Below are 17,387 nucleotides of genomic sequence, written 5' to 3' on the forward strand. Positions count from 1 at the left end.
CTGCTTCTCATTCCACCATGATGTAACAAATTGAAGACAAAAGCTTTAAGAGGCACACACTGACATGCAATTTTGTTGTTAAGAACTGATCTCATACTGGGCAAATAATATTAGTGCACTTATCCCCACATCTGCAGAAGTTAAACACTGAGAACAGCATACACAGTGACAGGCATCATGTAACACCCTTTTAATAGCATGAAAAACAATACAAGACAGAGTGGCATGTTTGCAGTAGTGGTTCAATTTAAAGTAACTGATGAAAGAAGTTTAAATTAAGAGATCAGATAGCTTTTGATAATTAAATTTCAACACACAGTTCAGTTCTTCAATATCATAATGAAGTATTTTATTAACTCTCTTAACATTTTAATAGTTCTACCGCTTTTCTGCCCACTCATATTTGCATGTAATTATCTTGAAACTATGTGCTACGTCTAATGAGCAGAAGAATTTTTTACCCAAAACTTTTTCCATTAATAGGCTTTCAATTTAGCAAAGTTTAGTCTTAGTTTCTACTGCACTTTGAGACAAACTTTAGAAGAGTGATATTAAAATTAATCGGGGAAGTATTATAAATTAATTAGGCCAAATTCTCAGCCCTCATGAAATAACTTCTGATTTGAGAGGAGTGAGGGAAAGAAAGTTGGGCCTCTGGGCAACTAAAATGTCTCCCTTCAAATCTGAGACTGCAATTTCTAGACTACATATTAGATTACATGTTAATTTCAGTAGCTCCAGTGGCTAAATGTAGTTCATTTACATTTATAGATATAATTGACAATTTCAGAAAAAGGTTGTATGTCTATTTTTTTCTTTCACTGAATGATTGAGGTTGGAAGAGACCTTTAAGATCATCTAGTCCAACCATCAACCCAGCACCACCAGAATCCTCAAGGAGAACACTCCTTGAATGTGATGACACTTCTTGAACACTTCCAGAGATGGTGACTCCATCACCTTCCTTGGGCAGCTTACTCCAATGCGTGGCCAATGCCTTTTCCCTTAAGAGTTCCTGTTTTCCAAGCCACAGCCTGCAGACCAACAAAGCCCTCAGCAGGGAGGAGGGGGATTCAAAGAATGATGATCTGGCAGTGCAGCTTTCCCATCTGACTACTTCAGCACCTTCCTGTGCCCTAAACAACAGTTTTCTTGATGCCCAAGCCATTTATGTGGGACTTCAGCAAGCAACATGGGAATAAGCATTCCCTTTGGAAAATTTTAAAGATGTAAAAGTGGGCTAAAAGCGAACTGCTTCTGAAGCGATTTCAGACACCATCCCCCTACATTAAAAACACTTTGTACCTCAATTTATTTGAGATCCTGCATCAAATGATGAATGGAAAATACGTGTCATCCTTTTTCATTAAGAAAACATATGCAAAAATAAATCCTCCAAATGTCCTTACAATCTATGGCTGCGAGAGGCATTAGGGCTCGCTCCTGCGGGAGCACCCACTTAGAAGACTTTAAGATGCAACCTGGAATTCTTCTGCTCCCTCGAGCGAAGCACGTGGAAGCCCGGAGGTAAGGATAACACCTCGCGAAGGTACGGATAACACCTCACACCTGCTGATCCGGGCAGGACGTCCCCCGACGAGGAGCTCCCTTCGCCTCAGCCCCGATGTGGCAGCACCGCGCGGACCCGGGCACGCCGCGGGCGCCGGCTGCAGGAGCACGGAAGGACGCTCCCCCTTCAGCGTGCGCAGGCTTTGTGCAAACGAAAGAACAACCCCACGGGCAGCCCCCGCTGCCCGCAGCAGCGCCCCCGGCTCCGTCCGCACGGGCTGCCTCCATCCCTGCCCTGCAGGCGGCGCCGGGACCCAGCGCCGGCGGCCGGCGCTTCCCTCGGGATGCTCCAACGCGGCCGGGGCGGGGGGCGCAGGGAAGCGGCCGCGGGGCCGTGCCGAGCCCGCCGCCGCCCAGGGAAGCCGGGACAGGCTGCGATCCCTAAGAGAAACCCCCGGCTGCCGTCTCGCTGCCCTCCCGCAGCCTCTCCCGGCGCCCGTCCCCACCCGCGGCCCGGCAGGGCGATGGTTTCTCCGGGAAGCGCTGGAGCGTCCGCCCGCGCCGCTTCCTCCCTTCCGCGTCCGCTCCGTGCCGGGTCCCCGCAGCGCCGCTGGGGTGAGCGCCCTTCCACGACTAAAATTTAAGTTTCTTTGCGTCTTCTAAAAATGACTCTTCTTCCGGTTTATTAGTCTGTCTTTTCTTTATCCGTATTTTCTGCTTCTCTTTTTCCCTTCTTGAAAATAATAGGGAAATACGTTCTTATGAGAGGAAATACGAGTGCGTTAGAGGCGCGCTGTAACATTAAACCGTAAAACTTTCTCCTTTTTAAAATCCTAGCTCTGATCTTACTGCATTTACTGTATTTCCTTCTCTCCCTAGTGTCCAACAACCACCATGTCTAGCAAAAAGGCAAAGACGAAGACCACCAAGAAGCGCCCTCAGCGCGCCACTTCCAATGTATTTGCGATGTTCGATCAGTCGCAGATCCAGGAATTCAAGGAGGCCTTCAACATGATCGACCAGAACAGGGATGGCTTCATTGACAAAGAGGACTTGCACGACATGCTCGCCTCCCTTGGTAATGTCCCTTTTTTCTGTTCATGCTTGCCAGGCAAATTTGTGCTGCAAACATCAAAATACTGAGTTTGGAATATGAGAGGTGTCTCAGTTTGTATTAACACTACTGAAATTACTTTTTCAGTTTGAAAGCTGAACCAAGGATGAATCCCTTTATTTGTAGGAAAGAACCCAACAGATGAATACCTGGATGCCATGATGAATGAGGCTCCTGGCCCCATCAACTTCACCATGTTCCTCACCATGTTTGGTGAGAAGTTAAATGGCACCGACCCGGAGGATGTAATCAGGAATGCTTTTGCTTGCTTTGATGAAGAAGCAACAGGTACGTGGGTGCAATTTGGCTGCTTGGCAGGGGTATGGCTGGGTTTTTATTTGGTTTGTTATTTGGGTTTTTAAACAATATGCTGATTTTTGCACCTTTATAAATCAAATGTGAGATGGTAATCCTAAATGGCATATTCTGCTAAATTACTGCATCAGAGTAAAGTCTGTCTGGCTGTTCAGTACTGAGGACTAGTAGGACTGTTCTTCTGTGAGGCTTTGAAGAAGAGACCTTTATTTGGACAGTGTGTATTTTCCCCAGAGTGTAAAACAAGATGTATTTGCTCTAAGATGAGGAACTCAAATCAGTAGTGTGTGATTTTTTATGGCGTTAAAAGGTAATGATAGAAAATCTATCATACAACTGAGTTTGTCCCCCCTCTGCAGAAGGTGTGGGATGCATCTAAATTCTAAATGTGTTTAATATTTCAAGACACACTATCCAGACTTCATAAAGTCTTACAAATGCTCTCTGGCTGAGCATTCTTTATGGCTCTGAGGACAAATATCATGCCCTCACCTGCAGCTCAGTTTGCTTTCAGATTGCAGGAAGGACTGTAGTCTTAGTGGTCTAAAGATAAAAACCAGGTGAGGTGTAGAAGGCAGAAATGACAGATTGGACTGACTTGAAAAGCAAGATGAAGGGAAAGAGTAAAACACAGAACTCAGTTTTACTATATCAGACTTCCAAGGTTGTGTCTGTAATATTGAGGTTAGAGTTTATGCTTTTATGTATTTATTCACCTAGGCTAAGATTCCTGAAAAGTGTGTAGTAACCAGACATGAATCCACAAGGCAATTCTGTGGAAGTACAGAGTATCAGTGCTTCGATATGTTGTGAACTCGTCTTACTATCTCACATTGAAATTATGTAGCCTCTGTACTAGCGATGACACTGCATCTACACTTTTCCTCACAACTGTCCACCAAAATATTTTAACCTAACCAGTCGATATACGCACTGCACCTTTTGAAGGATATCCTTCCGTTTCAACAGCTGTTTTCAGTCTGTGTATTTTTAGCACCTTTTGCTTTTTCAAAGTGCATTGCCTTCCTGCTGAGGTGTAAGTAAACAGGCTTTCTGTTGGTAAGGCCTTTTCAAATGTCAGTCGACTTCCTCCCTCTCAAGGGAAATCTCTTTATCATTTCCTAGAGAAGGAAGTTTGTTAGTAGGTTAATTATTTTTTCTCCACAGGTAGTCTGACTCACTGTGCTACACAGTGTTTTTTGTGTGCAGCAAAACAAGAGCCTGTGAATTACAATATAAAGAAAATGGTTGTTGCTACCAGTTCTTTGGAACAGAAACTTCTGTGTCTATGTAACCAATAAGTTATTAGTTTGGGCACACATATACTGATAAGATTGATTTTAATATCTCTCAGTTCCGTGTGGTAAATGTTTTAGTCTAGTCCTACCATGAGTTGAGGATACTGGTTTGCTCTACAGTCTGTTTTGTATCTTATGCCAGCCTCAGATTTTAACCAGGAAATGTGAGATAGTTGCGCTGTTTTATTGAGTCTTGATTCATAATAGTCAAAATGAAGTCTTCAAAATAGCATGTGACGTATTTGTAGAACCCATCTCATGTTCATCCTTTATTAATTGTATTCTCTTATTTGGCTTCTGGTCAGTTTGTTCCTTTTAAAAATGTACAAGAGCATTTCCAGCCATATCAAACTCTTTTAATATTTTTTTTTTTCATTTCATCATCTCCACATGTGTGTTTATTATGGGCCTGATTTTCTAGCTCTACATCAGTCTAGGTCTTTTGAAAGGGAGTAATACAAATCAGATCCTACAGATGAGGATAAGATAGTCATACCTAGATAGCCAGCCTAGTTGGATATGTTGGTTCAGCATTACTGTCATGTGTAGTGCTATGGAATTGGTATAAAAGTTAGATCTGTCTGCCTTTTGAGTGTTTTTATCTGGTCTTTGATCCTGCATTGTCATCTGCTGTGTGCTGCTTGCAACAGGCTGAATGTTAAGTTTTGTTTCATTTATTTGTTACTCCCCCATCTATACTGAAGCTGCGTGGGAGGGACAGAAGCCCTGTTTGCTTTACAATTTGTTGCTGATAAAACTTGTGGCTTATTCCTGGTCTGGCAGCTGCAGTTTGGTGTTTAAACAACTACCTATTCAGACAGGAGCAATTAAGTCCTTGAGGCTCAACTTGCAGCACCAAAGGCCTTGCATTCTTTGAATACTAATCCTTATGTCATCTCTCATCACTGCTTGGTCTCTGTAGGACAGCAGAAAGAGTCTCATCTGTTTAGCTGCCTTTCCCCTCTTCTTTATGCCCATCTTCAAAGACAGAACTCCAAGGTTTGACCTGCTTAGGATGGGCCTTGCTAACTGAAAAGTCTCCCTGTTTTTGAAGTAGAAGATTGCTGCTAGCCTTCTTCATTTGCAGTCAGTATCCAAGGGCTGGTCTACACTGCAATATGGTGCTGTTTTCATTAGCATCTGTTAAAACACGTTTTTCCCTTTCCCCAGCAGATACCACCCCCATGCTAATTTGTCATGCTCATTGACTGCTTCTTGGTCCCCTGATTCCCTGTTTGTTTTTGTCTCTCTAATGAACTCTGCTTAACTTATGCATCTCTCTTTCAAAGCAGCACTTTTTTTATCACATTCTAATTGAATCTACATTAGCTGATGTGGGTGTCTACATATGATTTCCAGATATGTCTGGTCGTATATCAGCATTTAGCAGTTTCTGCATTCTACTGTCTTCCCTTTGTTATGCATGGTTCTTTCTTCATCTCTAAATTTTCCTGGCATTACTTGGCAACTGGTGGTTTTGCCCATCTCTTGAAATAGAATTAGCAGAAGATACCTAGAAACTGCTCCTTTTTATATCTTTGTTAACTTCCTCGAAAATCTTCTGCTCTTTTTAGCATATAATAAATAATACATCCTATTCTCTTTTTTTTTTACTGTGTTCTCCACCTTTAGCTCTCCACCATAAACATTCTTCCTGCGTCCTGAGCTAACTTGCTCAGTCCTGTCTGAAAGTCTCTTCTGTTATAAACTACTTCCCTGGACGCTTGCCAGGACTTCACTGTATGCACATAAACTGCCTCCAGCAACAGTGTTGTGCAGCACTGAAGAGCCAGAGTGGTTATTTAGTCCCCAGGGGAAACTAGTTTATAGAGGATGTTCAAATATATCTAATTAAGGCAAGAAAAATATAGTTCATTTAAGAGAACTGCTTGTATAATGAAGACTAACAGTCACAGGAACTTGTTTTTCCACTTTGAGCCGTTGAAGATCAGTAGATGGAAATAAGTGTTATTATACTACAGCAGGTCAGGCCCTGTCTTCAAAAACGTGTATGAAATGTGTTAAACTTCCTTTCCCTTTGCACTCAAGGAATTTCCTTAGAATTCAGTTAAGGAGATTTGTTGGGGCTCTGTGCAAATGCAAATGTAATATATGATGTGCTGCAGTGGTTAATTGCCTGTCCAAGTGCATGTCTGTGTTCCTGCTTTTGGAGATCCAGCCGAGAGGCTCGGCCTCCCTTTTGCATTTCTCTCTGCATGTCTCATTCCAGGGTTCATCCAAGAAGACTACCTGCGGGAGCTGCTGACCACGATGGGAGACAGGTTCACGGATGAAGAGGTGGATGAGCTGTACAGAGAGGCCCCCATCGACAAAAAGGGCAATTTCAACTACATCGAATTCACACGCATCCTGAAACATGGAGCAAAAGACAAGGATGACTGAGCAAGTCCCTGGATACATGCATATAGCACCTTTCATTTTAAATTTTTTTTCCTTCTCACTAATTTTATTTCTCAGGATCTGTTTTTTCCTTTTTTTATTTTCTAGTTTTCTGGGACCACTATTTGCATACATTTTTAGCACTGCAGCTTCTTCCTCGGTGAATCGTAAGGCTGCTCAGGCACACCTGCACCTTTGTAATAAGACTGGAAAGTGGCAGGGCAAGAGAGAACAGCTTGCAGTGATAGAGGTTGAAGGGCAAAGATCAGAGAGTGTGGAGGCCCGGGTAAAAATTCAGTGCTGTTCATCCTAGCTAGATTAATTTTACATTTTTATTGATAATGTTTCAAATAAATCACTGTCTACTTAAGTGCATAATTAAAATTTTCATGCTAGAAGTATAATGTTTTTCAGTGATATCTGTAAATATTTTTGGAACTGTATGCAGTCATATTGTTGCCTATTTTTGCCTTAAAAATGATGCATAAGTCACTTAAGCATACTGATGTTTGTACTTCAGCAACTGAGTATTTCACCTGCTACTGTGAGCATACAGATGAAGAAGAAATTCCCATCCTTCAAATTTTAGTGTATTGTAAATTAATCATTTCTGTCAGAGAATTGCACATTAAACATTTTAAATCTTATGGATGTAGTTGAGCATGTATTTTACCACTTCAGTGTCTCCTTTTCTCGAGACTGAGTACTATATTAATACCACTTTAAAAAAATTTAAAATGTAAATCCTAGTGTCTTTTTCAAAACATGATATCATATATGGGTAGAGTTGCTTGATTCTTACCAGATCTAGTAAGATTAATGACGTTTCATTGCAACCATTTACTTCTTTCTTTTATCTTTCTGTTTTTTTCAAAGCACAGTAGGAAGAGGGCTGGATTAAGAAGGAAGGTGTGCTGTCTCTGTCCTTTTCGTTTTCTGTCTGAAAATATTATTATTGGTTTTTAAATGAAACAATATACACTATATTTTTAAGACCTCCTGCTGTGAGTGGTGTTTTGGAAGTGTGAGACTTGAGACATTCCCTTTTGTTCCATTTCTCATAGTTGTATCCTCTATAGTTTTTGTGGTGTGGAAGGAATGGCAGATTTGCTAGTGTTCTGAAGCAGTTTTGCCATAATTGTGGCTTGTGGTCCTGTGTTTTTTGTGTCTTGAGAGAAGGGATGATCAGAGCTGCTTCTGACACTTCTAGGAATTATATTGTTAATCCCTTCAGAATTTACATTATAAAAGTAAGAAAAATCATTTGGCTGAGAGGATTTCGCTGTTTCTTGGTAGGCTCCTGGTGCAAACTGAACTTTTAAGATATGTCACCAGAAGACAGTGATGAAAGCTCTGAAGCTCCTGCTCTGCGCGAGTGCCAGGGAGCTTTGCCGAGGCGTGGGAGCTGCGCGCACAGGGATGGTCTGACCCCTCTGACTGCGGGCTCTACGGATGCACGGAAAAGCAAGGAGAGGAAAAAGGTGCTTGAACACAATCAGCAGAAACCCAAACGCTTCACAAATGTTCTCCCAGAGGAATACTTCCGCTCGCAGGGGGCGGAGATTAAAAGCTCGGGCAAGAACTTCTGTAAGCTCGGTGAATTGAGCACCGATTTTGACGCCTCTGCGCGGGCTGGGCCGTCCCGGGAGCCGCCAGCAGGTGGCAGCACAGCTCGCGGCACGAACGCCGAGCGGCCCCCAGCCCAAATGTTTGTTGGTTTTGCTTGGGGGTTTTGGTTGGTTTGTTGTTTTGGGGGGGATTTTTGCTCCCAAAAAGCTCGTTTGGTGCATCGTGCATAGGGGGAAGATGTATTCCGTTACCACAGGGTGCCTGTTCCTGCCACAGCAAAAGTTAATGGGGCCAGGATTTTTCACACTGCAGCTCTTGCATGAGTTGAATTTTTGGCCCTTTAATCAAATTTGTTCATTACAGACGAGAGTAAAACGAGGCCTCTGCAAGCCGTTGGTACAGGCCTACAAACACACATGTGGTGTATTTTGGCAAAGATTGGGTTTCAAAAGGACTTACGGCCTTCCTTGTAACTCAAACCAGAGACACTGCTCCTGCATTTCACTTCTCAGTATCTCAGTGAGGGCTCTTCCTCTTTTGTTCACATTAGCTGTGAAAAAAAGACCCCGAATTCAAATGTATCTGTTTGCATAACTTTGTTTACATACGAAAGACTAAAACCTGTGATATAAACTAAACTGCTGGGGCTCAGAGCGAGGCAGCTGGTATTTACCTACAGCAATAAATGCCAATTGTTAAACCCCAGTGCTTGCTTACGGGCCAGGGCTGTGTTGCTGTATAGTAACACCTATATTGCCATTTGGCCTTGTGATGACGAATTGTAGTTCATTAATACTATTGTTGTAAGCCTTGCCTTCGGCAGAATCCTGGTTTTGCTTTCTTGACTTTAATAGCATTTAATGTTCTCATAAAAACATGTCAGAGAGAATGATAAAAATGGATTTTTGGTGTGTAACTCAGAGGCCTGGGATTTGTCTTGCAAAGAAATTTTAAACCCCTGCTCGGCTCTGATGCAGAGGGTGCCTTAAAGTCTGTGTGTGTCTGGAACAAGTAACTGGTTTTATAGACTAATTGCAGTTCTTAGTCCTGGCAAAATCATTCTCAGTAAGAGCCACAGAATGTTCAAGTGTTCTCACTGAAGTGGGTCAGCAGAACATGAAGGCGTTTGTCGTGGGATGTCTTTCTCCTTTTATTTTTGTTATTAATTCAGCTGTTTTGTAGATAGGTCACTTGAGTGGAGGGCGGGAACAATGTGGCCTTGAATCCTCTCAGCTAGAAGAGAGAATTAAAAGTAGGTCTGCAACATTCAGGCTGAATGTTAAACCACTGAACAATTGAATAAGGGAGGGTGGAACCATCACAAGCAGCTGTGTTTCTTATTGTGCCTTCTTTTTTTTTTTTCTTTTTTTTTTTTTTCTTGGCAAATGAAGGAGCTTAGACAGTGATCTCAGGAGAAGGAATAAAAGAGATCCATTCTGCCTCGAGAGGACTCTTTCCTGCTCTTCAAGGTGAAGTTCCCAAAAGCCATGACTCACAAGTGGGGCTGGGATGCTTGTTTCCTGTGGTTGCAGAGGCAACAGAGCTGAACTCTAAATGAGTTTTAGCTTATAAACCGTTTCCTCTTCAGGACTTTGTGAGAAGTAGTGCCTCGCCAGGGAACTGTCTCACACATCCTGTATCTGGCTTAACACCCCCCCACAAAGTCCTGCCAGTGTAGGTAATAACTTGTAAAGGTTCTCACTGTCTTTACTCTGTTTGAATGCCCTGCTTTGTAAGCTGGCGTGGCTCAGCACCTGATTATCCTTGAGCAACTCCGCTCTCTCCGTACTGGGGCAATCAATTTGTCAGCTGTGCTGTCCCTACATGTGAATTACAGCCCCAACTACTGCAGAAAGGTTAGTAGTGACTCCTTACCTCCTCTTCAGTATTTCATGCTGATGAGACTCAGCAGATCCTTACTCAATACCCTTGTTGTAATAGTTACTAATTTTAGCACCTAACTCCCCTGTCTGGGGAGACAGCAGCATCTGTCAGTGTGGCAGGCAGGGCTCGCTGCGGGTAGCAGCAGTGGTGTCGAGCATTCTTCATTTAGATACCAAGTAGCTGGTATTTAATACAGCAACGTCCAAATGTCAAATAGAACGGTGCTTGTTCTAAAAACCGCCGAGGTCTGGAGAGAATTCCTGTCACCAGGGTGGTGGTGTCTAAATCCTAAGCACTCGGTCTGACCTTTGTGGATGGTTTCCTAGCGGCAGGCAGGGCTCGTTCTGCTATTCAAATAACCCCAGCTAACTGCTGACTCATCTCTGGTTCCACTGGGCACATCCCAGTGCTTAAATATAAAAATTGATTCAGTAGCACTCTTGAGCTGTGAAAGGCAAACCTAACCAGAGTTCCTATGTGATCATCATGAGATCAGAGGTGTCATGTAAACGGTGTAATTAAAAACATAAAAAAGCGTTCATATGACTTTAATAGGGATGCATACCAGTCCCAGCAGGCTTCTTTCACTGAGTAGGTAAGACTTGCAAATTAAAGATACTTGCAGCTGGAGACTTCCTTTTTAAATAACTGCAGGTCACTGTGACATTGGAAATGGTTGCAAAAAGCTACAGTGAGACCACAGTCATGGCACGCTGCCCCCTCCTACACACATGCACAAGATTTCCTGGGAAATTTGCTCAGCTCCGTGCCCCACAGCCCTAGCAAGCTTCAAAGCTACAGGGCTGGAGTTAGTTAAAAGGAGAGTTGACAAGACTCATGTTAGTAAGATAAGCTCATGAACTTTGTGATTCATTTTTGGAAGAGAATTAAATGGAACAAAATTACTTGCAGTTCATACTTGCCTACTTATTTTTTTCACTAATTCAGAGGATAAGGTATTGTATCTTTATTAGAACCTGAGATATATGTTGTGCAAAACACAAGTTATAACACTGTTGCTGCTATCCTGTTAGCAAAGAGGGGAACTTGGTCATGAATCTAAATCCTCCCACTTTGTCCGCCCTTCTCATCTGCTAATTAAAAAAATAATAAAAAAAATGTAGCGATGCAAGTTTCAATTGTCAGAAGACAGCATTTCTTTCAGACTTTGAATTTTTTGTAACCTAATTGAGCATAACCTTATAACTTAGCCAATAATAACTAGCTTTTTTGCTGTAGAAAGTCTAGGTATGTAAACTGTTGTTATTGATGTTTTTTAGCATATCCATCTATTCTGTAGCCACTTTGCCCAGGTGGCGCACAGAACAGCAGCACAGTTACAAACGTATGTAGCTCTGCTACATGCAGACATAAGAGGAAGAAGGAATCATTAAGCTTGTACAAAATTATGAGTAAGGAATACACTGCAAAAATGCAGAATTCTGATTCATTTGCTGGAATATGACACGGGGCTATCTGAGCCCCAAAGAGGAGGATGAACTGTTGCCATGAAGTGCTAGTTACAACAGCATGATAAGCAGAAAACCCACCTGATAACAGCTGCAGCTGAATTTGGAAGCAAACTGCAATGTAGATGGGACAGAAATCAGAAGACGGTGATGACACTTGTTAAAAATATTTGGTTCTACTCTGTTCCTGTTGGAAAGAATGCAGCCTGCTGTCCCTGAAATTTTCTGTTCCAAGCTCTGGAGTAGATTTTGAGTATCTGAGTAGCCATCTAAACTATTGAAGATTAAAATACCAAAAAAGAAGATAGGGGGCAAAGCACTCAAGTGATCAAGTGATTTCCTGATACAGCTGATCAGAGATATGACTCTCTAGTTGAGCTTCCAGTTGTCAGATTTCTCCAGAGGCTGGACAGTAGTGCCCAGTCAACAATTTATGTAGCCCCATGCTTTGGCAGCTGACAGCAGCATTTCCAGGGTTCTGTTTTCTATTTGATGTTTGACTCCACTCCTCCCCTCCCCTCCCATCCTTTGTGCAAGCACTTAAATGCCTTCCACATGTCAGGGGCCTGCATCTACCCTCTCTGTTGCAAGCCTTACATACGCTGAAGGGTTAAGACCTTCAAGCAAGAAAGGCATTCCCTTCCCTACTTTGTGTACCACACCTTGGGCCTCACTTTGAGATAAGATTCAAAGCAGCTAATAAATTGTAAGGCCAGGTTTGCAAATTTTGATGAGCAAAACTTCACCTCCAGGATTAAAGAGTATTTCAGTAGCAGCTTTTAAAATGCTGGCAAGTATCTAAATAGGATGGCAATACCTCAGACATTTCAGGCTCTGGAGTGAAAATACAGATCAGACTCTTGTGCACATCTCTGGATGCATAACACATGACAAAACTGTCCTCTGAGGGCAGTGGATGAACAGAGAAGAGGAGGAGACTTTTGGCTGATGCTTTTACTAGTGATGCCTGGAAGATATTGCCCTATGCCAGGTTTTCAGGGTTGGTAATTCTGCCTCTTTGACTCCTGAATTGCTAAATAAGAGCAAGTATCAAACAAAAGGGTGCTGGCTCGTTATTTTCACACTACTTTCCCAACTCAAAGTGTTATTTACACCTCTGTGATTGACTAGACTATTCCTACCTAGGACAGATTTTGTGTTCACACACACCCTTTGCAGGAATGTTTTTGTTACCTACCGGTGGTTTGTAAAGTGACTATAAAAGAAAGGAGAGCATTTGGGAGATGCTGTTATTATGAACAAGTTAGGGTGTGTTTATTTTAGTTATTTCTTCTTCCAATTCCTCCATGCCTCCCTTAAGCCTGTTAACAGACAATGCTTCTACAGGCAAAGTATACTGAATTCAGCGAGTCTCACCTAAAAAATTTCTGTCTCATTTCTTAACTCTGCTCTTCTTTGCTTTGCAGGGGGAGGTGGGGGGTGGGGGAGTGATGGTTGTTTATTTTTAAGGTGCAATTGCTCACGTTTTTAATTCTAATCACTGTTACATTAATGACCTGCCTGTACAGTTTGCCCCATTTTGCCTCTGATGCATTTGAAATTTTCATTTCAAGAATTTCCTTGCATTTCTCTGCTGTATGCTGCTGAGTTAGACACCTTACATGGTCCACAAAAGTACATTCTGACCTTTTGTTCTCAAAAGCTATGGAGAAAAGCACTGTATGAAATCTGTTTAGAACAGGAGTTGGTTGGGAGGTAGGAGGTGAAAAGTTTTATCCCTGAAAATAAAAGCAATGTGGCATAAAGGTATTTGTAATATGGGTTCCTTTTAATGAATCTTAGCCACTTAGTTGACTGAAAACATTAAATCCGTGTTTCCCTAAAGTAAGTAATTAACTTTCAACACAGAACATTAAATTGCCTAAGATTATTATACAGCTATCTGAACAATACTTCCAGTGTCTTGTTCCTTTTATTGCTTTGTTGCCCCTGGCATTTTGTGTGTAATCATCCAGACACCATGAGACATATTGATTAAATAATTTGGGGTACTTTGCACAATACAGTCTTGTTTTATATAACCTTATGCAATAAGTTATTACTCTAGCCAAGCACTAAGTAAGAGCAGAGTAAGAGAGAAACTTTGGGCAATGCCAGTCTGTCCTGTCATCTGTTGTCAGAAGTAGTTTGGACTCCTGAAACAAGCTACATCTTTACTGACAGACTTCTGAGTTGACTTCAGTAGATATTTTTATATAAGGCTGAGAATATTTCCTCTTAATACACTGAAAAAAACTGTTTGAAGAGCATCTTCTGTGCCAATGCTCCCAGAGCTCCAGAGAGGTGAGCAGTTTTCTGTGTTTATACAGTGTCAAGCACAATGGGGATTGATGTGTGAGTGGGAAAATTAAATGTCCTATGTAATTTCCATTATAAAAGTAATAAGCACTTTTTAAATATATGTGACAAAAGCTGTGCTTAAAGAGCACTAGGCCCTCTCTAACTCATTGGAGCATCAGTTTCACCTCTGGCTTGGCTAAGCTGATTTAGCAGCTTTCTGCTAGAGAGGTTCTAGATAACAAGTAGCAACCAAAATATACCTTATCCTCTCTTATCCTACAGCCTAATGACAAAAGGAGACAATTGTACCCTCTTTGCTAACTACATGTTGTGCTTTAATCTTGTATTTTGACTTATGTTGTCATGAAGTTGCTAATCATCATTCTGTGATGCTGTCTGCACAGCCCCTCCACACAACTCTGGCCTGCATTAATGGGCACAGTACCACAAAAGGGCAAACACAAGCACTGGCACCTGTTGATAACTGCTGTTTAGAGAAAAGTTGTCCCTTTTGCCAGCCAGTGAAACATCAGAACTCCAGGCCACTATATAAATGCTATTATACATCATCTGCGTGCCATGTGGTCTGCGTGCTCTGAGTGTAGCTGAGCCACAGCCCTCCAAGCAGCTGGGTGAGAGACCTGGCTTCAGCCTCAGTAGGTGTCTGCTTCAGCAGCAGTAAGGCTTCCACACCCCACATGGGTGTGCTCTGGAGAAAGCCTGTCATAAACTACCAGAAAGCTTCTGCTCCCCTGTAGAAGTGCTGAAGTTTCTGCTGACCCTTCTGGGCATGGATGAATACATTCCCTTCTATGGTACAGCTCTGCACCCGGGGGTATCTGCAGCTCTGATGCCCCCTCACAGAACTCATCTGCTACTCTGGTAACTGAAAACATGGTTTAAATAATCTCATCATCTCATCTCATCTCATCTCATCTCATCTCATCTCATCTCATCTCATCTCAATCATCTCATCTCGTCTCATCATCTCATACAGCTTTTATTACGTCTTGCAAAAGAAGCCCACTCTGCATTTGGAGTTTTGCTGTGTCACCATGAACTGGCACATGTGAACAGCTGGAGGTGACTGGGTTAAATGTGTCAGCAGGCTGAGCCCTTCCATGGAGGGAAAGAGGAAATGAAGTCTAAAACAATTCCTAGAGCAGCACAAATTAGTGAGCTACTAAGAGCCCTCACAGAGGTTCCTAGAGGACTTCACACTTAACCCAGCTAATTGTAGCTGCAAGTGGCTACAACATGAATCAAGTAGGTGAAAGTAGTGCTGAAGCCTCAGCAAGACTGGTTTTATAAGCCCAGAAACTCAGCCCAACTACTAGTCCACTATTTAATTTACCGTATTGCCAAGACACCCTCAGTCCCTGCACTAACAGCTAGCCAGAGTATCCAATTGCCATTTGAAACACTGGGACTGGGACAAGCTGTGTTGCCAAACCCTAGCCTACATACATACAAGTAAATCCAGTATGTGTACAAGTTTGACAGGGAAATTTGGCTCTGTGTCTGCAACTCACTTTTTAACAAGTGACGATCTGTTTCCATCCCAAAGTGTTTGAAAGGTACTTCTGTTTTTCAGAACATGAGATAATTACAGTAACAAATGACTTCATCATCTACCAATAATGTCTTGTAAGCATGGATACATAGGTTTTGCAAAAGAACTTAAAACTTTCAGGTTTCTTAGTGAACTTAGCTTTCAAACTCTTAAGAGAGTGAACTGTACTTCCCTTGTCCTAACTGCTTACATGTCTGATTGTCTGGAGTGGTCTTTCAATTTTTTTTTTTCTAGAACACTTACAGCATATCTAATGCACTGGGCTGAGATGAACAGCTTGATTGTTATTTCCAAACTAAAGCCACATTAGTTCTACAATGTGATGATGTCTTTGGGCCTAACTTGTGTCCTGCTCCTTCAGAGCCTGCATCCAGCAATATGCTGAATGTGTTTAGCAAGGGTGGACAGCATGGAGTTAAGCACAAGCTCAATGGCATCTCACACAAAATCACAACTGGTGATATTCATGCCTTTTGCATTTCAGCACAGTAGCTAGAGGTTGCATATGGCAAGTTGAAACTTGACTTCAATTTCCTTTTGAGCCTGAGAAGGCTCAAGGATCTTATAGCAGGAGCTCTTTTACAATAAGAGCTTTTGCTACTATTGCTGGTGAAGCTGGACTTTTAAGAGAGGGTGGAATTCTTTGAGGAAAATATAGAGACAGCATATGCACCTGGCTCTGAAACTCAAATATTTCTGGGGAACTTGGGCTCCTTCATTGTAAGGCTAAGAGACTGACCTCTTTGGGGAGAATGACTCAAACAATTTCTCCCAGTTGTGGAGATGCCAGAGTGCTTTGTTGAAATGGAGGAGGTGAGCTTTTGTATGTGTAATGGCTAACCTCTGATCTGATAAGACAGGGTGAATGATGGGCTATGAGTGAGATAGGAGAAGGATCTTGTGGAGGTGATGGTGCCACTTGTCATGGTAGGTTGTCCTGCCTTGCACAAACCACAAGGTTGTTGGGCTCCTCCTCCCACCCCCCTCCCCGGGGAACATTTCAGGTGTGGCCTGAGGGTGTTCATCTCTGCTGATGGGCCATAATGGGCCATAATTTACCCAATTGCCTGGTGTGATGGGCAGCTGTGTTGTCTTAGAAAGTGTGAAGGACTCCCAAAGTGTCCCATGATCCACATTAATATATCATCCTGTGTGAAGCTACCTACCCAGGAGAGGTGCCTGGGCATTATCTGAACAGGAATATAAACCCAACACTGTGTGGGTTTATACACAATGCTGTGTTCTGTGGATTTCCCCAGGACTGTCCCCACCACCTGATGGATCCAGTCTGCAGCCGTCACTTTGACCAAGACTGAGACCATCACACATCAAAATTACAACAACCAAATCTCTTTGAGAGGCCTGTGGTGGTGGTGAACTGCAGATGGAAACTTCATAATGCTTCATTAGTCATTACAGCAGTTCCTAAAGGAGGGTCTGTGTTATTGAAGATTATTGCATTTTAAATACATCCTGCTTCAAGGAATACATTATTCTTATTTGTGGAGTTCTGGTGTACATATAGATGTTATGATGGGATGCCATCCAAAGGGAATTTGACAGGCTTGAAAGGTGGGTCCACATGAACCTCATGAAGTTCAACAAGGCCAAACTCAAGATCCTGCACTTGGATCAATTCCAGGCACAAATACAGGCAGGGGACCAAGTGGAATGAGAGCAGTCCTAAGCAGAAAGACTTGGAGGTGTTGGCTGACATGCCCTTGCAGCCCCGAAAGCCAATTTGTCTGGGCTCTATCAAAAGCAGCATGGCCATCAGGTCGAGGGAGGTGATTCTCTTCCTCTATTTTGCTCTTGTGTGACTACACCTGGAGTGCTGTATCCAGCTCAGGGTCCTCAGCACAGGAAACATGGACCTGTTGGAGCAGGTTCAGAGGAAGACTGTGAAGGTTGGAACACCTCCTATGAGAACAGGCTGATAGAGCTGGTGCTATTCT

The 17,387-nt window shown here is 42.6% G+C and overlaps 1 protein-coding gene across 1 annotated transcript; it reads left to right on the top strand.

The window, feature by feature from the left end:
- Nucleotides 1-2,030: 2,030 nt before the first annotated feature.
- On the top strand, nucleotides 2,031-7,283 carry MYL12B (myosin light chain 12B). The gene is made up of 4 exons (XM_021525232.3): nucleotides 2,031-2,124; nucleotides 2,389-2,587; nucleotides 2,750-2,911; nucleotides 6,467-7,283. Exons 2-4 carry the CDS (start codon nucleotides 2,404-2,406, stop codon nucleotides 6,637-6,639), a joined length of 519 nt encoding a protein of 172 aa, XP_021380907.1. The 5' UTR covers nucleotides 2,031-2,124; nucleotides 2,389-2,403; the 3' UTR covers nucleotides 6,640-7,283.
- The last annotated feature ends 10,104 nt before the right edge of the window (nucleotides 7,284-17,387 follow it).

The sequence above is a fragment of the Lonchura striata genome, chromosome 1 (assembly GCF_046129695.1).
Source record: "Lonchura striata isolate bLonStr1 chromosome 1, bLonStr1.mat, whole genome shotgun sequence".
Taxonomy (NCBI): Eukaryota; Metazoa; Chordata; class Aves; order Passeriformes; family Estrildidae; genus Lonchura; species Lonchura striata.